Raw genomic sequence first — 25,466 nt, 5'->3', positions numbered from 1 at the left:
TGATCATCAAAATGTGATTTGAAGAGGTTTGGAAAGTTTGAGTCTGAGGGCAGCCAGGTGTCAGCTAGAGCAGGCAGGGCAGGATGATTTATAAATCGGATTTAAAGACAGTTCCTGTATTAGTCTGTTTTCACACTGCTGGTAACGACATACCCAAGACTGGGCAATTTACAAAATAAAGAGGTTTATTGGACTTATAGCTCCACATGGCTGGGGAGGCCTCACAATCATGGTGGAAGGTGAAAGACATGCCTCACATGGCAGCAGACAAGAGTAGAGAGCTTGTGCAGGAAGACTCCTGTTTTTAAAACCATCAGATCTCCTGGGACTTATTCACTATCATGAGAACAGCATGGGAAAGACCTGCTCCTGTGATTCAATTACCTCCCACCGGGTCCCTCCCACAACAAGTGGGAATTCAAGATGAGATTTGGGTGGGGACACAGCCAAACCATATCAGTTCTCAAAAGAGGATCTCCAAAATGTTTCTGCAAGGCCAGCACCATTATAACCATAATATAGCTTCTCAATGATTTCTTGATAAATATGCACACTTTCTATTCTTTACAGTCACACATTGTCACCTTATATGTATAATAGGAGTTAGTGTTTGCTTGTTTACCAAGTTGTCAACATTATTGTTAACAACCCCTTGAAAAATCCTTGGTTTATTTAAATACATATTTGCTCATTTGATTTCCTCCATAAATTGTTACCTTTTATTCTCAAAATAAAGAGACCCATGGAGAAATTATTAAAGGTGTTTTTGGACACAGAATAGTAAACATATTTTTACAACTTTATATTAGTTAATAAAAATGATTTCTATGTTCATTAATCAAAATGTGCTGATGGACTTTATGTTAAATCATTAAGGATTTAAAATATTAAAAGGGGATAGTTGGCATGTAAGTTGAGAGTTTGATCAAATCCAACTCAATAGTAAAAACTATTTGAAATACTTGATACTCCATACCAGTTGCCAAGTTTTCCCTTTGCTAATGGCAAGCATTTATATCCCACAAGAACACTAAATTGTCTTGTAAGTATCTCCTGAATGGCCACCTAAGAAATGTGAAGGCCAGAGCAGCTCATAAGAACAAACTGATGTTACCTTTGAGAATACCATGCTGGGCATTTTTGGGTACCTAAAGAAATGGAATATATATTATAAAACCCCGAGCCAGTTATTCCCAGAACAGAAGCTGACTTCTGTAAACTTGGTTTAATAATTTAGCAGCCTGTATCAATCAGTAGGGTGGTAGCAAGTACATAATTATTTCAAGACAATGCATTTGAATGTTCAATACAGTAAACAGTTAATATAGAAAATAAAACAGGAGGAAGAAGCATCATTTAGCACATTGGTGATTCGCTGGATTGTCCTGGAACGTTCTGCGTTGTCTTAAAATAACTCTGGATTTTCCAGTTCAACTAGCTAGCTATTTTGCTGGTTAAGTTTCTGTACTTGCTATCAAACTGACTCTCAACATAGCCTTCACACATTAGTGCCAACCAGCTTCAAGTTCCCAGGTTGCCAGTGGTCTCACTTTTCATGCACAAAGCTGACAAATGAAAATCTGTTATATCATGGTGTTAATGATTAAAGTTTTCTGCCATTTGAGTTATTTTCAGGACACCTGAAATGCTTAATGTGAAAAATTATATCTTTAATGGTTGAATTCTAGACATGGTGATTTTTGTTGCAGGGTTATGCTTTTGGCTTAAATCTTCCTTGTACCCTCCAGATAGCATGCCATTCATTTTTTTCTTTCTTTTTTTCCTTTCCATTCCTCCTTCATTTACTGCAACATTTACTGATCAACTAATATATTCCAGGCACATGGATAAGTACTGAGGAGAGAAACATAAATCAGATATGGCCCTTCCTCCCCAGGATTCATAGTTTTGTACAGGACATAGTATGTCAACCTGCTCATAAATCTTGAAAGGATAGTAGTTGAATATAGTTACAAAGCAGAAAGAAGAAGGGGTTAATCTTGTCTTTGGAAGATGGGCTCATGAAAGCCTCCACCCAAGTGGAAGGATTTAAGCTGATTCTTAAATGATGGGTAAGAATTTCTCAGAAGGAAAAGGAAGCAGTTGGAGGAATCACCCTGGCATTTGGGTTACAGCAGTAGTTTCTCATGACCTGAACACAGAGTGTGAGCACAGTCGGTCAGGAGATGAGGATGGATAGTTCCTTGGAAAGTTGGTAGGGGTTTTGAATGCCTTGCCATGACTTCGGATTTCATTCTGCAAAATGAAATATACCAGCAAAATACCACTGAAAATCGAAGCTGGGGAATTACATGTTCCTTTCACTTTGACAACAAGGTATACAGTGGGTAGATCAGAAGGGAAGAGAGGCTTCACAGAATTGTGACAGTCATGTGTTGAGTGGATGCCATAAATCAGACATGGCCCTAGCATTCTGGGTATACTTTGGGAGCAAAATAACCATAACACCCACCTTGTACTAATTATGACAATAACAATAGTATTTATTTAATGTCGATTTGATACTGTTTGGGAGCTTGATGTATTTTAAGGGCAGTTGACCTTTAAATAATGCAGAGGTAAGGGCACTGGCCCCCCACAGTTGAAAATCTGTGTATAACTTTTAGCTGTCCAAAAATTGAGGTATTGATAGCCTACTGTTGATCAGAAGCCTGATCTATTACAAACAGTTGATTAACACATGCGTTGTATATGTATTATATGCTGAATTCTTACAAGAAAGCAAGCTAGTAAAAAAAATTAAGAAAATCATAAAGAAGAGAGACTATGCTTACCATTTATTAAGTGGAAGTAGATCATCATAAAGGCTTTCATCTTCGTCATCTTCACATTGAGTAGGCTGAGGAGGGAGAAGGAAGAGAAGTTGGTCTTGCTGTCTCAGAGGTGGCAGAGATAGAAGTCTGTGTATAAGTTGTTCTGTGGGGCTCTAACCTATGTCGTTCAAGGGTCAACTGTATTTCAACTTAACAACTCTGAGATGTTACTACTATCTGTGTTGTATAGGTAATGTAACTGAGACTGAAAGACGGTATTTACCCAAAGCTGTGTAGCCAGTGAAGTATCCAGTTAGGATTTGTGTCCAGGCAGTATTTCACTATCATCTAACTTGAGGAAGTGAATAGATCATAAGATCAGCCATAACTATAGTGGAAACATAGCCAGAGCAGAGCAACAGGAAGCAGGAAAAATAAAAATAAAACTATAAATACAAGAAGAATCTGCTCTAAAAGAAATGGAGTCCCAAGCTACAGTGTTAAGGTCCCAAATATGGTACTCTTCATCCTTTTCTAGATAGTTCTTTCTGCCTTATACATTTCAGTGGATGAAGCCAGCTATTCAACATATAGTTTAACCACACTAGGTAGCCAGAGTTTTGCATTGGCATTTTCTGGCCATTCTCCTTTCCTTGTTACCATGACTTGTTAATAGACAGCTTACACTCCAGGACTTTACATCTTTCTATTGGCTTCTGTGCATTCAGTGGCCAAATGTCCAGTAGTTCTATGCTGAGCCTCCCCTCAGATATAGTTTGAAAAATGCATGAGATAAAAAAAAATGTCCTTCAGCCTCCTACAACCACAGAACACCTAGCATGCCACTCAGCAGTTACAGTGGAAACCTGTTGTGGTAGGCAGAATTCTAGAATAGTCCTCACGATTGCACACCTAAAATGACCCTGATGTACACACCCTATATAATCCCTTTCCTTCAAGTGTGAATTGGATTTGTTACTATGATAGGATATTGCTACCATAATTTTGGTACCCTATATGGGTGACAAGATTTTGTAGCTGTAACTAAGGTTCCTAATCAGTTGACTTTGAGTTAATCCAAAGGAATGCAATCCCAAGTGAGCCTGACCTAATCGGCCAAGCCCTGAAAAGAGGTCAGAGAAATTTGAAGCGTGGAAGACATTTCTTGCTAGCATTGAAAGAGCAACCTACCACATTGCAGACAGAACATGGCACCAAGAGCAATGTTTAGGAGATGAAAGTAGTCCCTGTCCAACAGCTAGCAAGAAAACAGGGGAACTCAGTCATAAAACTACAAGGAAATGAATCCTTTCGACAAACTGTGATCTCAGAAGAGGACACAGAGCTTCAGATATGATCACAGCCCGAGCCTACATCTTGATTTAAGCCTGAATAGAGTACTCTGCTAACCCGTAGGCAGACTCCTTATCCACAGAAACTGTGAAATAATAAATTTGTGTTGTTCTAAGTCACTCAATTTGGGATGATGTGCTATGCAGCAGTAGAAAACTATGAAACAATACCGTAGTTCAGAGAGGTGCCATCCTGAGTTATCAAACCAGCAGGTCAGGCTTGACTGGCTTGTTTTGATGACCCTTCAAAAGAGTTTTAGTCTGCTCATAATAAATTTAACGTAGCATGCTCTCAGTTATCCATAAAAGCTAATCTTTAATTCTTTGAGGCCTTTGTATTATTTAATGGGTTACATTTCCATTGCATTGAGGATAATTTTTCTTTTTCAGTGTGGTTCTACTAACGGTGTCCTGTGTGTTTTTCAAATAAAATATATACTTAATTAGTATTCATAATTCGATTCTAGTTTAACTTGGTTATCATAGGTTTTTTATTTGAAATATTTCTGTTTAAAATCAGAGTTAATAACAAGTGAGTCAGTTAGAATTGTTAGTAATTAAACTACAGCATATAAGCATGAATAATTGTCAAGGAGATAGTTGTATATTGCTTTTTACATTTTATATTTCTTTGGTGCAATAAAATAATAGGATAAACAATTATTTATACTCTATTACAGTGAGGAAGTACAACATGTCAGCTGTAAAGAGGAATAATTTGTTGGAGGAGATGATATTTGGAAGGAAATCTGGCTAAATATGTATCCACAACTAAGATTTTTATTAACCAGGGCTAAAAATCTGTTGAAATTACTCCTGGGTTTAATGATCACATAAATAATCCTGTTTCAATTATTTGCGTCTTAACATGAGTTCATAATAAATGAATTATGCATCAGACAACTTTGTGTCTTTTGTTACTTTTATAGTATTGATTTAGATAAAGATTAGCCCCAGGGAGTAATGGGAAAGGGCTCCATGTGGCTGCTGTTTTGCTTTTTATTAGATCTCAAACTGAAATATCTACTTTATCTAAATCAGCTTCACACTTCTGAACATTTGTATCCATCAATTCTATTTACTTCACCTAGCTTGGCTATTAAGATGGCTGCACGTCAGTTCTGCCCTTCACTTAAGTGATTACATTTGGAGCTGAAAGACGGATTCTCCAGGGACGGATCAAAGATGGGAGCTAGGTTATGAAGCAATGCAGAAAAGTGTAGGAGCATTCACAGTCCTCTGTCTCTACTAAAGTTTGTATCTAAAGCTCATTGATGAGAGAAAGTTGTCATGAATGCAGGAAATGAATGGCCTGAATAAAAACAAACAAACAAAACCCTTTAAATATGGAATAGAAACTTGTGTCTATTCCCAATCTGTTTAAAATGCCTTACTTTTATCGAAGAAAAAACTTTCCAGAGAAGTTTGAGAAACCAAAGGAACCCCTGTCTATTCTTAACCATGTCAAGTTTGTAAAAGGTGTGACTCTCAGCTAGTTTTGATGAGCTGGGAGAATGTGTTCCTTACATGGGTGAGGGTGTTTGAGCAGATTAATGCAGTGTTTCTCACAGTGTGGTCCAGAGAAGTCCTGCATAAGAATCATTAGAACTTTTGAGAAAAATGGAGATCCAGGGTCTCTACCTAAGACCTATGAAATGAGAATCTCTGGGAAAGGTCTGAGGATTCCTTTTTAGGGAGATTTCTAGTTAATGCTGATGCACATAACAGTTTGAGCATGAGTCAATACATATGTATAACAGCTTAGTTCTCTGTTCTCTCTTGCCAGTGCTGGACACTCTTGCTATCAATTCCTTTCCTCCCATTTGTCTTCAGCCCTTTAAGAATGCGGTAATGTACAGCTCAAATTAGTTTTTTGAGTCCCTGTCTATTGTTCCTCCATTTAACTACCTTTACCCACTGAGCAGCTTGTGTTTGCTATTTATTCTTAGGACAAGGATGGGTGGTGAAGTCTGGGTGTGGTGTTGATCCTTCATCATTAAGGATATTGTCTAGTCATGGAACTAGACCAAATAAGACTAGACTAGTCTAGAACTACAGTGTGATTCATGGATCATGGGGCTGATGAGACTTATGAAGCAGTCAAATATGCCCTTGAAGGTGGGTTTCCTCAAGGAAATGATGATAGGACCCTTTGAAACCCCACTTGAATTTGAGTAGAATCTGTAGTCTGATGTCGTGCCAACACCTCACTGCATCTGTTCATCTTGTAGAATGTTTCAGAATGGAAGGTGACAAAGATGTCCTCAAATATCAGTGTTCAAGATAGTTACTTTTAGGCTGTTTACATTGTTTTTTTTTTTTTTTCTTTTTTCTTTTTTTTGAGACAGAGTCTTGCCCTGACACCAGACTGGAGTGCAGTGGCATGATCTCGGCTCAGTGCAACCTCCACCTCCTGGGTTCAAGCGGTTCTCCTGCCTCAGCCTCCCAAGTAGCTGGGACTACAGGCACGTGCCATCACACCCAGTTAATTTTTGTATTTTTAGTAGAGATGGGGTTTCACCATGTTGGCCAGGATGGTCTCGATCTCTTGACCTCATGATCCGTCCACCTAGGCCTCCCAAAGTGCTGGGATAACAGGTGATTTCCATCATTTTTAAGAAGAATAATTTAAAAACCAAGCCATTATAAGTTTATAATTTCTTCCTATATTACTCGTGGTGAAGATGGTGGTCAGCTTCATGGGTGGGTATAAGCAATGTGTTTTCCTTAGAATTCCACCTCAATTGCAGATGCCCTAGTCCTTCTTATCCATATAGTGGCTAGGAATAATAATAGTACTTGGTTCATTGAGTTTGTTATATGGACATATTAAGATAATTCAATTAGAACAGTACTTGATGTGTAGCAAGAGCTCAATAAATAACAATAACAGCTATTATTTATTGAGCATTTACACAGTGACAGTCTCTGTTCTAAGTGCTTTGTGTGACTCATCTCAGCAATTTGCCCAAAGTCACAAGGCTCTAAAGAAACAAAGTGGGGATTTAAACCCAAGCATACTCTTAACCTCTGCATTGTACTGCCTCTGCCATAAATGCGGCTCATTGTCTTTTCACATTATTATTGAAATGCATTTCTCAGACCGGGCACAGTGGCTCACTCCTGTAATCCCAGCACTTTGGGAGGTCGAGGCGGGCGGATCACGAGGTTAGGCGATCCAGACCATCCTGGCTAACATGGTGAAACCCCGTCTCTATTAAAATACAAAAAATTAGCCGACGTCGTGCACGTGCCTGTAGTCCCAGCTACTCGGGAGGCTGAGGCAGGAGAATGGCTTGAACCTTGGAGGCGGAGCTTGCAATGACCGGAAATCGCGCCACTGCACTCCAGCCTGGGCAACAGAGTGAGATTCCGTCTCAAAAAAAGAAAAAAAAAAGAAGAAAGAAATACATTTATTATGTGATGCCTTTGCCTTCTGCTCGTTTTCTTTCAGTTCATTTTGAAGGGTCAAATTTGCTTTCTATTCACTCAATCCTAAGATTCAGCCAGGCTTCTCTTGGATCAAGTAAGTGCCAAAGGAAGTTAAAGGCAGGTCACTGATGCTGATTTTGCGCACCAGAATGGGAGATGGTCTGAAAAATGAGGGGAAGAAACTTTCCAGGAGCACCTGGGCAAGTGATTTGAGATGGGCTTTGACTGTTCTTTCAGGCTCTGGGTAAATTCTCTGGCAAGGCTGGGTGTGGTGGCTTACACCTGTAGTCCCAGCACTTTGGGAGGCAGAGGCGGATGGATCACATGAGGTCAAGAGTTCAAGACCAGCCTAGCCCTAGAAATGGTGAAACTCCATCTCTACTAAAAATACAAAAATTAGCTGGTTGTGGTGATGCACGCCTGCACTCCCAGCTACTCGGGAGGCTGAGACAGGAGAACTGCTTGAACCTGGGAGGTGGTGGAAGTTGCAGTGAGCTGAGATCGGGCCACTGCATTCCATCCTAGGTGAAAAAGCAAGGCCTTGTCTCAAAAAAAAAAAAAAAATTCTGGCAAGACTAGTTTTCTTCTCCATTAGTCATGTAATATACATTGCCTTTGCTATGAAAAGAAAAATACCACCTAGTATCCACATAGTACGAGCCCAACGTGATCTCTATAAAGCTGATCTTAGTTCGATTCCCCTACCTGCCACTACCATTAGAGCCTGTCAGCTTTCCCTGATCTCATGGTACTTTCCATACTTTCTTAAAGACTTTTACCAGATGCTGCTTTGAATTTCAGGTGTTTTCTTTTTTTTTTTTTTTTTCTTTTTTATTGATCATTCTTGGGTGTTTCTCGCAGAGGGGGATTTGGCAGGGTCACAGGACAATAGTGGAGGGAAGGTCAGCAGATAAACAAGTGAACAAAGTTCTCTGGTTTTCCTAGGCAGAGGACCCTGCGGCCTTCCGCAGTGTTTGTGTCCCTGGGTACTTGAGATTAGGGAGTGGTGATGACTCTTAACGAACATGCTGCCTTCAAACATCTGTTTAACAAAGCACATCTTGCACCGCCCTTAATCCATTCAACCCTGAGTGGATACAGCACATGTTTCAGAGAGCACAGGGTTGGGGGTAAGGTCACAGATCAACAGGATCCCAAGGCAGAAGAATTTTTCTTAGTACAGAACAAAATGAAAAGTCTCCCATGTCTACTTCTTTCTACACAGACACGGCAACCATCCGATTTCTCAATCTTTTCCCCACCTTTCCCCCCTTTCTATTCCACAAAACCGCCATTGTCTTCATGGCCCGTTCTCAATGAGCTGTTGAGTACACCTCCCAGATGGGGTGGTGGCCGGGCAGAGGAGCTCCTCACTTCCCAGTAGGGGCGGCCGGGCAGAAGCGCCCCTCACCTCCCGGACGGGGCAGCTGGCCGGGCAGGGGGCTGACCCCCCCCACCTCCCTCCCGGACGGGGCAGCTGGCCGGGCGGGGGGCTGACCCCCCACCTCCCTCCCGGACAGGGCGGCTGGCCGGGCAGAGGGGCTCCTCACTTCCCAGTAGGGGTGGCCGGGCAGAGGCACCCCTCACTTCCCCGACGGGGCGGCTGGCCCGGCGGGGGGCTAACCCCCCCACCTCCCTCCCGGACGGGGCGGCTGGCCGGGCAGAGGGGCTCCTCACTTCCCGGTAGGGGAGGCCGGGCAGAGGCGCCCCTCACCTCCTGGACAGGGCAGCTGGCCGGGCGGGGGGCTGATCCCCCCACCTCCCTCCCGGACGGGGCGGCTGGCCAGGTGGGGGGCTGACCCCCCCACCTCCCTCCCAGACGGGGCGGCTGGCCGGGCGGGGGGCTGGCCCCCCCACCTCCCTCCCGGATGGGGCGGCTGGCCGGGCGGGGGGCTGACCCCCCCACCTCCCTCCCGGACGGGGCGGCTGGCCGGGTGGGGGGCTGACCCCCCCACCTCCCTCCCGGACAGAGCAGCTGGCCGGGCAGAGGGGCTCCTCACTTCCCGGTAGGGGCGGCCGGGCAGAGGCGCCCCTCACCTCCCGGTTGGGGCGGCTGGCCAGGCGGGGGGCTGACCCCCCCACCTCCCTCCCGGACGAGGAGGGAGGACGCTCCTCACTTCTCAGACGGGGTGGCTGCCGGGCGGAGGGGCTCCTCACTTCTCAGACGGGGCGGTTGCCAGGCAGAGGGTCTCCTCACTTCTCAGACAGGGCGGCCGGGCAGAGACACTCCTCACATCCCGGACGGGGCGGCAGGGCAGAGGTGCTCCCCACATCTCAGACGATGGGCGGCCGGGCAGAGACGCTCCTCACTTCCCAGATGTGATGGCGGCCGGGAAGAGGCGCTCCTCACTTCCTAGATGGGATGGCGGCCGGGCAGAGACGCTCCTCACTTTCCAGACTGGGCAGCCAGGCAGAGGGGCTCCTCACATCCCAGATGATGGGCGGTCAGGCGGAGACGCTCCTCACTTCCCAGACGGGGTGGCTGCCAGGCAGAGGCTGCAATCTCGGCACTTAGGGAGGCCAAGGCAGGCGGCTGGGAGGTGGTTGTAGCGAGCCGAGATCACGCCACTGCACTCCAGCCTGGGCGCCATTGAGCACTGAGTTAACGAGACTCCGTCTGCAATCCCGGCACCTCGGGAGGCCGAGGCTGGCAGATCACTCGCGGTTAGGAGCTGGAGACCAGCCCAGCCGACACATCGAAACCCCGTCTCCACCAAAAAAATACGAAAACCAGTCAGGCGTGGCGGCGCGCGCCTGCAATCGCAGGCACTCGGCAGGCTGAGGCAGGAGAATCGGGCAGGGAGGTTGCATTGAGCTGAGATGGCAGCAGTACCGTCCAGCTTCGGCTCGGCATCAGAGGGAGACCGTGGAAAGAGGGGAGAGGGGAGAGGGGAGAGGGGAGAGGGGAGAGGGAGGAGGGGAGAGGGGAGAGGGGAGAGGGAGCTCTATCGAATTTCAGGTGTTTTCAATGGCATCTAAAATATTATCTCTTGATCACTGGAGTCAGACTTGGGTTTCAATCCTGAGCTGGATATTTCCTGGTATAATCCAATGAGGCCTCCATTCCTCAATTTCCCCTTGCAAAATGGAGATAGCATTAGTAGCTGCCTCATAGGGTTTACAGAGGATACAGTGAAATAATCCATATAAAGTGCTCCATGTGCTAGTCTCTCAGATAGTGATTATTCTACACACATGAGCTATTATGATCTAAATTTTGTTTTTAATAGATTTTAAGCTAGTGAAGACTAAGGATATATTTTTTAATTTTTAATTTTGTGGGTACATAGATATATTTATGGGCTACAAGTGGTATTTTTTACAGGTATGAAATACTTAATAATCAGCTCATGAAAAAATGGGTATTCATCTTTTTATTACTCATACTGGCTTATAGAGTACCTGGACCACAACTTTAGCAATTGAATGAAAGACGAACAATCAGAAACAAACTGAATGAAGGTTAGGTCTTGAGAAGGCCAACTCACTGGGACTCTGTGGTGAAAGCGTAGAGAAAGTTCGCCCCCTTTCTCCTCTTCTCTATAAAGCCTTCCCAGCCTGGAATCTAGAAATACATAACGTGCCAAAATCCCTTTGTTCCCTGCCTCAGTTCATCAAAGGGCAAACTCATCTTTCATTTTATAAACATTATTTTTCTTCCAAAAGCCATATTGCTGGAATCAAAGCAGAAATGGGTTCATTACTGTGAGCTAACTGGTGATTTTGAATAAACTGCACTTTAGGGGTACGCTCTGAAGTGCAAAAGTAAGAGTGTCTCTAATTAAGCACGTTCATTTTTCTGGGGACAGGCAAGAGATAGCCTTCATGCAGCAGTAGAGCCTGAGCTGAAGGACTCCCCAAAATTGCTTTGAAGAAACTTCTTTAAATGGGGGCGCCTGAAACAGCCTCTCACCCTCCTCAGTAGTTACGTGAGAATGCATTGCAGAGAAGAAAATTTTGGCAAACTGTCACAACAGTGTCCCTTTTCTCTCACTGCCGCTTCATACTTATCTGCTACACACACACACACACACACACACACACACACTCACACGGCAGGGGCACAGAACTTTCTTGTATCTAACATTAATGCAGAAAGGGCAAGAAATCTTTTAAAAAGTCACAATCAAGTGTTGGGTTACTTATGCTGGTGATGTTTGTTTCATTGAATGCTTTGGGTATTCCTGGCCACTGTTACATGAGACACATGGGAAAATGTTATGACCATCAGCAAGCAGCTATCAGCCCCACTGGCTTCAGATGCTTTGGGATGTCGGGGAAATTGACTAGTCCTTCACAAGCCTTTGTTTCCTCATCCATAAGATGGAAATGTAAACCCCTCTCTTCCTCAAAGAGGGGAATTTAGAAAGGAAGATTCTATGTGTTAGACCCACTGCTTGAAAACATATGTGCTCCACGGAGATTAAGTATCATTTAGAAATATTATTGCACCTAATCCTCACAACACTTCCCTGAAGGAGGAATACTGGCCTCATTTTGAAGACCAGCAAACCAAAGCTTAGCAAGTTTAAGTAATCCAAATGAGGACAAAGATTTGGAGCCAGTATTTAGGTTTCCTCTTTCTGTTGGATGCTCTTAATATTTCTCTTTTAAAAGGGAATTCAAGGCCCTACAGGAAGAAAATATATTGGATTAATATTTTAGTTTGAATCCATGCTGCGACTTGAAGGTAAGAGTTGCATACGTAGTTAAGTAACTTTACTTATTTAGATTGCGGTGTTCTTTTAGCTGAAAATGAAGGGACGAGAGTGGATGCTATCCAAGGTACTTATCATCCACACCAGTGATTTTAAGATATTTTGGGCAGGGCAACCTTCTTGGCTGCCTTCCTTGTATTGCTTTCATTGTTCACATGGGCAGGAACCACAAATCATATTCACATTAAATGCTGAAGATAGAGTACAGCCAATATGTGTGAGCATGCAGTGTTCATGGCTCACCTTAAAAAGAAGCAGTAGGAATAGGACTTCCTAAAAAAAAAGTATGGAAATCTCTCAGGTTCCACAGGCAGAGGAGGCATGCTGGTAACAGGAAATTGGGCTCTGCCAGATCAGTGAGAGAGCAGGTAGCTTTTTAGGTGAGAATATCAATCAGATTATTCATTCAACAACCACTCACTCCCTCTTATTCACCAGGCACCATTCTGGGATTGAGGATATTATATTGAACAAGACAAACAAAAATCTCTACCCTCATGGGTAGGAGTTTATTGTAGCAATTCTGGCAGAAGGAGACACTTAATAAACAAATATACGTGCCAGGTGGTGACAATGCTTTGGAGGAAAATAACACTGGTTCAGAGGGTAGTGATTCCAGGGCCAGGTGAGGGAGGTTTTTCTATATAGTACGGTTAGAAAGGGCCTCTCTGTGATAGGAATTTTGGAACTAAGACCTAAGTCAAGTCATTTATTCATGGGAAGATATGGGGATAAGCACTGCAAGAGAGGGAAATACAAAGGCCAGAGCTAATTACATAAACATTTAAAAAAAGAAAAACCCTCAGGCCTTGGGAAGAAAAACATAACAGCAAAGGAACCCGTAATTTTGACATCCAGACCAAGTGGAAGGACTCTCACTCTGATGCTCTTCAATAGTTCCTGCCGGCCAGGCACAGTTGCCAGGCACAGTTGCTCACGCCTGTAATCCCAACACTTTGGGGGTCCAAGGTGGGCATATCACCTGAGGTCGGGAGTTCAAAACCAGCCTGACCAACATGGAGAAACCCCATCTCTACTAAAAATACAAAATTAGCTAGGTGTGGTGGTGCATGCCTGTAATCCCAGCTACTCAGGAGGCTGAGGCAGGAGAATTGCTTGAACCCAGGAGACGGAGGTTGCGGTGAGCCGAGATCGCTCACCATTGCACTCCAACGTGGGCAACAAGAGCGAAACACCATCTCAAGAAAAAAAAAAAAAAGTTCCTGCCTACATATGTTTCTCAGCCCCAGGTCATCAACTTTAAATGTGAACACAAAGCACTTGACTATGGACATTCATATATAAGGCAAGCTGAAGGGCTCTGCAGAGTTCACTGTACTAGAAAAACAACTCCCTTTCGAGTTCCGAGGTGGTGTGTGTTTAAGTAATATTAATCCTGTGAATGAGGAGGAAGAAAGATCCTTGAGTTTAATTAACTACTAGTTTGGATGCTTTTCATGTTCCAAAGTTACTGGAGTTAATGGCTAAAACAGTGTGTCAGCCAGATGCGGTAGCCCATGCATGTAGTCCCAGCACTTTGGGAGGCTGAGAAAGGAAGATCACTTGAGCTCTGGAGGTTAAGGCTGCAGTGAGCTGTGATCATGCCACTGCTCTCAAGCCTGGGCTACAGAGCAAAACCCTGTCTCTCTCTCTCAAAAAAAAGAATGTCACAAAACAGTGTGGGGGATCATTTTGGGTATAACCTTCACCCCGTGCTGATAAGCACTTGTGCCAATATTTGGATTTTTAATTCATTTAAAGCCCTGTTGGATAATGGGATGAAGTAATGGGTTTTGCATTAAACAAATCAGAATTTGAAGCTTGGTTCCGTCATTCACCAGCTGTGTGACCTTGAGCCTGCTACTTAGGTTCTCTGAGGCTAGTGTTTCACCTGCAAATCATCATCCCTACTTTTAGAATGTCTAGGAAGGAGCAATGCATTAAAGCATCTGATGTGTAGTAATCACCAAATCATTGATGACTTTTATTATCCAGCAAACATCTATGAAGTAAGAAGTGCCCTCCATGGAGGCACAGTAGTGACTATCTAGATTAGCAAGGCATGATCTCTGCCCTCTGGCAGCCTACCCTTTAATGGAGAGAATGTATACCCATATGGCTATCATATAATACATCATAAGTAGGAAAAGTACCATAAAAACACAAAAAAGAGAGATTTGATCCAATTCTGGTTGAAGTTTCCATGAAAGAGTTTTAAGAGCTTGACAGGCAGAGATGGTATAAGAAGGTTTTTCTAAATAGATAGAGCAATTTTAGCAAAGTCCTAGAAATGGAAAAGCCCAGAATGAGTTTGGGTGAAGGAAGCTGAGCTGTCAGGTAGAGTGTATCAACAGGAGTAAGACCACTGAGGTGCAATCCTCAAGGAGGTACCGGATCATGGAGAGAAAAGGATGCTCTTCAAAGGAGCTTCAACTTTGTTCTGTAGGCAAATAGGGAGCCATGGAAGGTTTCTGATTAAGAGAATGATAAGAGGAGGACTGCACTTCCTCCAGATTTATTCCTCTGGCAACCCAGCAAAGTCTGAGTAGAGCATGGAGACACTTGTGAAAAGCACCCGAGGTGGTAGTGATTGAGCACTCACTCTTTTCTAAAAGTGTCACTCATTAATTCCCTCAACAGAGTGATGAGCTAGGTGCTATTATGCCTCTCTTCATAGATGAGGACATTAAGACACTGAGATGTTAAGTAACTTACCTAAGGTCACACAGCTAGTAAGAGATCCCAGCAGTCTGTCCCTGGAGTTTATATTCTAAACTTATACTCCACTGCCTCAAAAGCCAACCCCAAGTGAAGGATGCCTTCATTCTATCCTGCTCTGCCTTTTTGCCTCATCTCTTTTGCTCTCTTCGGTCCTCAGCTTGTTCATCTATGAAATAGGAGACTTTAATTGGCTTTCTAAGATGCTGTCTCTCTCTCGTAGTTTTTTTAAATTCTGTATTTCATTGTGGAGCTAATCTATTTGGGCAGTGTTAGGAGGAAAGAAAAAGATGAAACAGTTGTGCAAGAGAGAGACAAAAACTTCCGCTTTTTTTAGGATTTTTTTTTATTCTCAAACTTTTCCTGGCTCCAAATTTACTTAAATCATTATTTATAAAGGATAGAAGGACACATTAAATACTGTATATATTTTGGTGTATTGAATGGTATGAGGTAGTGCATATGAGGTAGCTGCTAAACTCTAAGATACTATGCAAATATGATGAATACTTATTAGTTTATTATTCCCATGCTTCAAAAAGATATGATAGTTACTACTTAAACCAGAATATTAGTGCTCAGTGACTGAGCTTTCGGATAAGGTGACTCATGGAAAAGAAAGTCAACATTGAAGGACTCCCTTAAGGCTCGTTGCAATCTGCACTCAGCTAGTTGGGACAAAATACACATTTGGATTTTCCTTACTGGTCAACAATGTTTCTGAAACAGCTGAATGCAAGTTGTCACTCCACCTCTTAGCGTTTTCAGGTTTTTCTCCGTATTTCAAGGTGCGGTGCTCTGCTCCCTGTCTGCAGCAGGAGTCCAGCCCTTGCTTGGGTTCTCTTGTTTCCAAGGCAACTGGCCGGCCCAACAAAGCCACTGGTGGCAGCGGCGCGGCGCGCAGAGTCCCGGGGCGCAGAGCCATCTCCTCCGCGCCGGGCATCATGTTTCCTCGGGACGTTCCTGGTGACCTCCTGGGTCCTCGGGTGATCTGCGCCGCGACTTCATGCGTGGCTGTCTCTCTGTGCAAGAGTGATAATGAGGAAGCCGATAATTCCGACAGGCCCGACTTTATCCGGCTGCTACTTCTGGCCTCTGCTACAGCAGACAGGATGAATGCATTTTCTGTCACTCACGCCCTTTTTCTCAGCCTCTCCATCTCCATCTAGTCTCCTTTCCCTTCTCTCTCTCTCTCCCTCTCTCTCCTCTGTCTCTCTCTCTCTCTCTCTCTCTCTCTCATACGCTCTCCTCCTCCCCTTTCTCCAGCAGTAGCCTTCTTAATGTAGTTTAATGGCTTTACAAAGAAAGCCAGGCAGAGGAGCACTTCTCAGTGGCTGTGGTCGGACCATGACCTAGCTGACCATGAACTTGGAAGGGCTTGAAATGATAGCAGTTCTGATCGTCATTGTGCTTTTTGTTAAATTATTGGAACAGTTTGGGCTGATTGAAGCAGGTTTAGAAGGTAAGGGAGTGCTTTTTAGTGACTTCTAAAAATTCTCTGTTTTGCAATGAAAATGTCTTAGGTGAATGTAAGAGGCACCTGAAATGAGATCAGAGAAATGTTACTCTGGGATGGACATGAAGGAAGCCAGGTTTTTCAGGGTAGCAAAGATTAATGAAATAAACTTTTTGTAAGTTGCAGTAATGTTTTCACAAGAGAATGTTAAAACTAGGAGAAACACTTTGGATCAAAAATGTCAGAACAAAAACTGAAGTAATTAAGGGTTTGTAATGGATCTACCTGCTTATTTTGAGAGTATTTAGTCCATACTGATGCTTGATTATTTTATCTAATACCTCCTTTTATTGTATCGGCAAATTTTATTTGGGTATATTGTGAGATCACTCATTTCTTGCTATGCAAATACATTGATCAAATGGAAATAAATAGACATAATTTCTTATGGTCTAAGGTTGGAGCCTGAGAATGACAGGCTTTTCATAAAGTCTTGCGGAGAAGTGTTTATAATGTTACCTATTTTACATGCTAACAGATATTCTAAGGGGAAAAGACTCTAACTCATATAACAGACTTTAACATAGATTCCAGGTAGCCAATTGTTTTTCAAGTATTGCTGTTTATGTTCATTAGAGGCTCGTTCTCCTATTCTCCTTATCAATCACCTCTTTGTTTAAACAATACATTTTGTATTTGTCCTTATTGTTTCCTAAATTAAATGTTTCTCTGGGAATCTGAGTAAATTTACATTATAATTTTCTAACTGCTCAGAACACATTTTGAGAGTATGTTTGCATACAGCCAGTCACTGTTTCTCTAAAGTTGGCAGAGCAATTTTTAAAAGAAGCTCTAGATGATGTTTGACGTAGTTATGTTTAGATATTTTCCTTGCTTCAAATTTTAAACTTAAGTAAAAAGGAAAATACATTATAAATGTATTTACATCCACAACTAATCCAGCCCTCCAGAGAATGGCTGCCACAGTGTAACATAAATGAGATTGCATTTACAAATAGCAAACATCAAATTAAAATAAGTGTGTCACTCTGATGTAGGTTACCAGAAACCTACATTTATAACTCATGGGGCGGGGGATGCAGGGCGCAGGAGGCGGGGGATGGTGGAGAGCTGGGTTTGTTTATTTAATTTTAAAATAAATTGCAGAATGCTTTTGGTAGCCCTCTCTGATGGAAATATCTGTAGTTCTAGAAAGAGGATAAGTTCTAAAATCTAGAAGTGGCCATTGCTCTTTAAAACTGACTTCATGTTGTACACTCTCATGAAACCAGTAACTTGGTTTGGCTTCTCTGTTCATTTGTGTGTGTTATTTTAGTTGGCAAATGTGATTGGGATGTCCCATTTTAATGAACTGGTTTTTATTCTCTGTGAGACTGACAATTCATGGAACAATCTCAGAATTCCTAGCTCTGTTGAGGGACTTGTTTCATCTCATTTCATGGATGTTGTGTGGCCATTCTTTCAGCTCTTGTGTGGAGGGCTTTGAATCTGGATTTGGTGATGACACCTACTCTAGTATTGGTTCTGCTTGTTTCAGGAGCACAAATATTCCCTCTCCCAAATGAGAACTTGTGTTTCCTTCCTCTAAGAGCTGCTAACCTCTATGAAGTCTTTCCTTTTTATTATTACTTAAATTCAAAGCTGTACTGATTTGTATGAACAATTTCTCTCTTGTACTTTACGTTTTACAATATCAGCGTTCTCCAGGACAATCTTGGACTAATACTATGGAGAGAATGCACTATCTCAGAAACTTTAATATAAACTTCATATATGATTTCCAGTGATTGTTAGGAAGTAATTATAAATAGTAAAATGTTGATAACCACATTAAGGAAGAATTATTTAATGCGTAAAAGTTGACAGAGATAGAAAGCAATAGTGTTTTTCATTTGGAAGTCTGTACAAGGCAAATCTCCAAAGCAAATCTTAGAGTGAGAAGCCCTTTAAAACAAGATTTAATTTGACTAAATACTTTGCTAGCTGGAGATAAAAAACAAATGAATAGATTGATATAGCTTATTGTGTGTAGTTTAAGTCTATAGATCAGAATGTGTGCACTCTACAGTTACAGCCTAATTTTAATTAATAGAAGGATAAGCAATGTTTATTATCAAGCTAGCATCTTCATAGTTTTTTTCTGAAACTTTCTTAAAAAAAAGTACTGATGCTCATTTCATTCAGATTTCTTTTCAACTAAGAGTTCCTTTCCTCCTGCACCATTTTGCATGTCTAAGTTCAGAAGATAATGATTTATTTCACCTTTCTTATTTCTGTCTGCTCAATTGTCCTATGAAAGAATTTGAATATTAAGTAGAAAATCTTGAACCTAGGTTAAAGCCTTATGAGGATGATTGTGTACTTTTTCCCTAAATCATTAAACTCCTCATGTAAACTTACAACTGTTTTATAGTATACATGGTATTCACAATGTAGTTTTTTTGTATTATTATATTTGAAATATGCATATTGTTCTGAAGGACATATAAAATATGACATTTGTATAATGTAGTTATTATTTTGCTTTTATCTATGTGTAGAATACATGTACTTCAAAATAAATTGGTAATATAAAAGTCTAAATTATTTGTATTTGCTTATCTTTAAGTGCTTTGAGTTCTCCTTCATTGTAGAAGACTGGGGATTAGGTCCTTGAGTCTTGGGTCCTGTTCTGATCTATGTGTGATATTCATGAATATATAATACTACACAGAGATCCATGTCATATGTTTATAACCCAAGAGTTACAGTCAGCAGGTAACATTCTTTCTCCTGAGAATATAAAATAGTAGTTGGAGCACAAATGCTTATGCCTCCTCTGCTACTCTCTTGCTTTCTCTAACCTTGGATTAAGTCACTTTACCTCTCTAGTTTTCTAGTTTTCTAAAATGAGAAAACTGGACTTGATAATCTCTGTGGAACTTTCAATTTCAAAACTTCAATGAGTGTAACAGGAAATTAAAATTTGAGAATTTATGTAACACATATCATTTACCATAAAATAGATATCAGCGGCCTATTTTGGAATTGATATACAGTATAATGGTTAGACTAATCTTTCCTTCTCTTCCTTAGTGGGATAATTCATCATACCTCAGGGAAATATTCATTGTATTTCAAGAGAATAGAAAAACTGCCTTTCCTGTAGCTCTAGAATTTGACGTGTGGGGCTGCTGTTTCAGGCATCCTCATGATACAGTTTCTCGAAACTTAGAGTTTCAATAACAAGTAAGCACATCATATTATTATTTATTAACTCATTTATTAACTTTTTTGGTAATTCCATTACTATTTATTACATTTTCTTTTGAAGAAAAGTAATCTTAATGCCAGTTCAGTAGGCATGAAAATAATAATGAGAAGCAGATTTCTAAGGATAAAACACAATACCAGTGGCCAGTGTTTTAAATTCATAGACTCTCTCTACTTAGTGGGGAGTTTAGGAGGCTCCAGAGTTATGCTGGTTTGGAATACTCCTGAAACTTCACAACAGTAAACTGCCTTTTTCTTTCAACTATAAAAATGAAAGTGGTTTTCTGTTAATGCATTCCAGGGAGAAATTGAATCAAAATTTTAATGGCAAAGCGATTTCATTATCTCTATATGTAATACTGGGCTGTGAAAATATCTACTTTTCATCTAAATATGTATTAAATTATGCTGAAGCAGTTACTGAATTAAGAAAGAACCATCCTTCTATCACCCTTAATACAAGCAAAATTTCACAAAAATGCATTATCACACATGACTTGAAAAAAGTCACTGTTATTGGTAATTATCTTTGATAAAAAGACAAAAAGAAATCAACTGGTAATCTAAGTCCTTCTTAGGGTAAGGACTAGGCTGTCTCTTGTATTTATTCAACTCGCCTTATTTAGCAAATATCTGTAGTACTGTAATACAAGCTTCCCCAAGAGGCTTAATCAAGGTATTAGCTGTATACACAAAGATGGATTTTTAGAACCCAAGTTCTTAATTCTACTGTGCTGTTGACAGAAGTGGGGAAGTGCTGGATCTGTCAATAAATTGGGCAAACTGAAAAACATCACTGATGGCGTGTTCAGACCATGATGCTTAATAAGGACCAAGGGGCTAGAGATGACTAGGAGGGGCTGATTTCCATCTCAGATAGCTTAGTTGAAATTCACAGAGTCTTGTTCTAATTCTCCCAGCATTCTGGTTCCCCCAGTGCAATGGCATGCCAACGCTTATGTGTTTTGGGGTATCAGAGAAGTCTTTGTAAACTGTAAAGTTTAAGAAAGAGAAAAATACTTTATATTAGAAAACTTAAACATACAATCTTTTTACACCATCTAGTAATGAAATAAAGGGAATACATATACCACCTTTAGGGTCTCTTATGGTTCATCTTTTCTTATTTCAAGAACATTAATGCCTAAAAGGGGACTATTGGAAGAAAAAGATTTAGTATATTCAGAGATTACACTCAGAGGATCTAAAGTTATTTAAGTTGGATTCTAATCACAGCTTCACTTATTATTAGTCATGTGATTTTAGACTATTACTTGACTGACATAATCCTAATTTTTAGCTATAAAATAAAACAATTATAAATAATATTAATATCTTTTTATTATCACCTATATGTCAGACATGTGTTAAACAGAGTGTAGTATAGATATATTAATCATGTAATATAGTATAGCATGGCAATATCTTATTTAATCTTCACCAAATCCTTTGAGATAGGTAATCACTTACACTTTAGATATAAGAAAACTTAGACCTATAGAGTCCACTGAATTTGGATCAAGGTTAACTCAGCTAGTAAGTCATAAAACTGGAATTCAAACTCAGGCCATCAGACTCCATATCTTATTACATAATTTTCATTTCCTAAGCATTACAACATCACGGGCAATGGCTAATAATTTTGCAAAGGGGAGAAAGTGTTAAATTAGGCATTCATTAATGGCTTTCCACAAGCATTTCTTGGACGCATTCTATGCATGAAATACTCTCAATCACTTACATTATTTAACAAGCATAAGCATGTGTACCGTAATCTTCTAAACACAGTAAAATAATATTATAAAGGCACCATGTTATAAATTAAACACAATCTTGTAACATGAATAAATCAGCATTAAATTTCAGTCAAATCAAGCGCACACTTTAGTTGGGATCTGGGGTAAAATTTGAAAAGAAAATAGACAGAAATGTTCATTCTCAAACTGAGAGTCGATCTGTTTTGCTTTGGGAGACAAATGGGATGGCTGGAAATAGATGGGGCAGAGAAGGGCTGGTGATTTTGGAGAAAGGTGGAAATTCAACATAAGATGCTACTGAGAAAAAGTGAGACCTTGAATCCAGGACGACTGTTATTTATGAAAAGGTCTGAGATGTATGGATTGGGTTGACTGAAGCATGGATGAAGGCAGTAAGATGATCCATATTGGAGTAATATTTTGAAGTAAGTGCATCCAGCATTGAATTAAAGCATAACACAAACATCAATTGGGTTTTAAGGCTTGATGAAGATGGTCATCAACAGAAAACACACACCCTAACCTTTCTCAGCAAGTAAAAAACAAGAAGGAACACTGATGGTTCTAGTTATTGAGAACAGAGTACAAGGGAGGGAAGAAAGCTTACCTTAGTTGAGAACCTGTATAAGACAAAGAGGATGAAAAAAAGTGTTGCATATGCCTCGCCTTGGAATTATCATCTCAATCATGCAAGACTGAAAGTGATATTTTGATTTTGCAGATGAATAAACTAGAAGTTCAGGGAGAATAATAACTTGCTTAAGATCACAAGGAAATAAATGAAGGAGTCTAGATTACTTCCAATATCTTTATTGTAGCGCCAATCCAAAAGGCATTCATTGTGACTGCACAAGATAAATATTCCCAAGTAAGATAAAACATACAGAGATACATAAAAGTCATACACAGTATGAACTTCTCTTACAGAATATGCCCATTAAAAAAATTGTATTTAAGAATCTGATTCATTTTTTTTTTTTGCATCTAGCTCTATGTAGAGACATTAGTAAAAGCATAGGTACTATAGTGAACCCAGAAAAATGAGGAAGAGGGAAAAATAAGAGAAGATATATCAGTAATTTACATAATTGTAGCTCTGATTTTTCAAGGTTTCATAGAACAAAACATCCTGCAGAAACTGCCAGTTTCAAATTGATCATCTTATAGATAAGGAAACTGAGTCCCAGAGAGACGAAATGAACTAAAAATGATTTGTTATTGACAGAACTCTTTTCTGCAAAGAAAAAGCTAATGAATTATATTCAGAAGATAAACTTCAAACATAACCTGTTTCATAAAATGCTTATTCAAATTGTAGCTCTCTTGTTATTCTGCTTATGGTCCAAGAATTTAGGGCCCAGTGATAGTGAAGTTGCTTTTTGGCATAACTTTAAGGTTAGAAATAGGTGCCATTACAAAGAACTATCAGGCTGAGGGACTTAGCCATAAATTGAGGTGTTTTTCACCTCTGTGACTTGTCTGAATACATTTAGTAATACTGAGCCATTACCATCTGGTAGCCAGTTCAGATACCCCACAGATGAATTTTTGGAAGGCCAAGGTCCTATAACAAATATATATGTCACTGATTGATTGGGTTGGGTTTAAAACTGGTCTGGTGGCTATTTGTTACCACATTCAAATAACAATTATTCATCTCCTTTCCAAATATATATATATATATATATATATATATATATATACACATATTTGATATAGCACTTGACTTACCAGAAATTCATATATTTATACACACACAAACACACACACACACACACACACGTACTTATGTATGTGTATATGTATACACACAGACATACATATATAAATATATACACACACACAAGTCACAAGGGCAGTTACCTTAATTGTTCAACATGCCGATTATTAAATTCTAAATTCTGTACCTTCCTAACTGCTTGCTTTGGTGCCACCATCCCACAGATGTCTGCCCTTACCTCTCTGTTTGAAATTCACCCCCACCGGCCAGACTGTTTATGACAATTATTTGAAAAGCATTTGATTAAGTCAGTAGACTAATCATCAAGACAAATCTGGCTCCTGGAATTATAACAAGTGTGTGTTTCAGTTCTCATAGGGAAGCCATAGAATGTAGAAACTAAGAACACAGACTCTGAAGCCAAAACAATTGGATTTAATAATAATCCCAGCTGGAATACACCTTGGCTGTAGACGTTGGATAAGCACTCCAACCCTCAGTACTTCAATTTCTTTGTCTACTAAATTGGAATAATCATAGCACCTCCCTCTCCTGCTTGTTTTGTGGATTAATATAGTTGGTATTTGTATATGCTTAGAACCCTGTATAAGATTATAATAAGTTATTTGTCTTTTGCCATTATAGCTAAGAACCATCATCTTTCCATCAAAAAAAAAAAAAAAAGAGAGAGAGAGAGACCACAGCTCAATGCCTTAAACCAAAAGTTGCTTCATTGCTTGGTAAACAAGTGAGAGCTGTGCTTGTAAGATGCTGTCTCTCAAAACCAAACACTGCTGTTGCTATATAGAGTTTTAGGCTTTCCAAAGCATGGTTACTAATGCAAAATTGTCATTGATTGATTGGGTTGAGTTTAAAACTGGTTCTGGTGGTGACTTGTTACCAAAATCAAAGAACAATTCATTTCCGTTCTTAAAACTAGGGTACAAGAACTTTTTCAAGGTAAACAACATTTAAGATTATCTATTGAGAACTCCCAAGTACCAGCTACTGTTCTAGACAGTGGGGATTCAGCCATAAGCAGAACAGATAAAGCCTCCATTCTTGCAAGTTCATCTGCTGAGTTTTGAGATACAAACCGTAAATGCTACAAAAATAAGAATCAAAGTAGTTGTAGTGGATTTCATTCATTCATTCATTCACTAACTGCATGTGCCTCTGTTGTGGTCCATATGTTGTCCTAAGCACAGTATATGAACACAGTTGCAAAGTTTGAGAAATTTATATACTATTGGGGAAGCAAGACAAAAATATAAATAAAGGAATATATAGGAATATATAATCCAATATTTAATAGAGACAAGCACAAAATACAGCATGGGGACAGAAACAGGGTGTTATTTATCAAAGGGTGGTCAGAGAAAGCCTTTCCAAAGAACTGACTTGTTTAAAAATACTTAAATGAGTGCATGAGACATGAGAGAGTCTGGGATAAGAGCATTCCAGGCAAAGGAACCGCCACATACAAGAGACTCTGGTTAGAAGTGTGCTTCATGTATCCAAGGAGCACAGGCAGGCTAGTGTAGCTGAAGCAGAGTGAGCTTGCCAGGGTAATGGGAGGAGCAATGGAGGGAGAGCCAAGGTCATATCCTACAGGGCCATTATAAGGACTTTAGAACTTACTGTTTGTTACTGGAAAGCCATTGAAGCGTTCAAATAGGAAGTCTCTACACAGTTCCTGACTCTACCTTCTTTTATACGCCCTGATATTGTTTCTGTACCATAGCTGCCTACTCCAAGACACCTCCTTGCTCTGCTCCAGATACCACCAGGGCATGGATTCAACACTTATTTTCAGACTTCCTTTTTATGAAACAACTGCCTGTGGCCCAATCTTTCGTGTGAGCGCAAGCCAAAACTTCACTCCTCTTCATTGATCTAGGTTTTCCCTCTACCTTCCACATGGGGTGAGCAGGTCTAGTCTTCATTTCTTCTTACCAGGTTGCTTCAACAACCTGGGATATATACCACACTTATAATTACACTTTTAGGAGCAATGTTAATTGTCTTAATAGGACTTTACTAGAGAAGGAATTTTGAAAAGTCAAATAATATTCCTTGAACACTTGCCATAGTGAGAATATTGTGACAGTAGAGGTAAAAAGGTGAATTTCACACACACAAAAAAGAAGACAATGTTGTTATCCTTTGAGTAGTTCCTTCTCCCTCACTTATCAGCTTCAAAGGGAAATATTCAAATTGGGCACATTCCAAGTTGAGATGTGAATGATACATTAATATCCCAGGT

The 25,466-nt window shown here is 40.5% G+C and overlaps 1 protein-coding gene across 5 annotated transcripts in view; it reads left to right on the top strand.

The window, feature by feature from the left end:
• The window catches only part of KCNIP4 (potassium voltage-gated channel interacting protein 4), a 1,223,194-nt gene that overhangs the window by 637,807 nt on the left and 559,921 nt on the right, over window positions 1–25,466 (top strand). The window contains exon 1 of one of the 5 annotated variants that reach the window (XM_003826824.6): window positions 16,238–16,456. The exons of the other annotated variants lie outside the window; for them this stretch is intronic. Coding sequence (XP_003826872.1) covers window positions 16,357–16,456 — 100 coding nt within the window. The 5' untranslated portion in view covers window positions 16,238–16,356. Of the gene's footprint in view, window positions 1–16,237; window positions 16,457–25,466 lie in introns of those variants that run through there. 5 annotated transcript variants of the gene reach the window in all.

Source organism: Pan paniscus, chromosome 3, assembly GCF_029289425.2.
Source record: "Pan paniscus chromosome 3, NHGRI_mPanPan1-v2.0_pri, whole genome shotgun sequence".
Taxonomy (NCBI): Eukaryota; Metazoa; Chordata; class Mammalia; order Primates; family Hominidae; genus Pan; species Pan paniscus.
The sequence above is the reverse complement of the archived record's forward strand: the minus strand, read 5'-3'. Positions and strand labels throughout refer to the sequence as shown.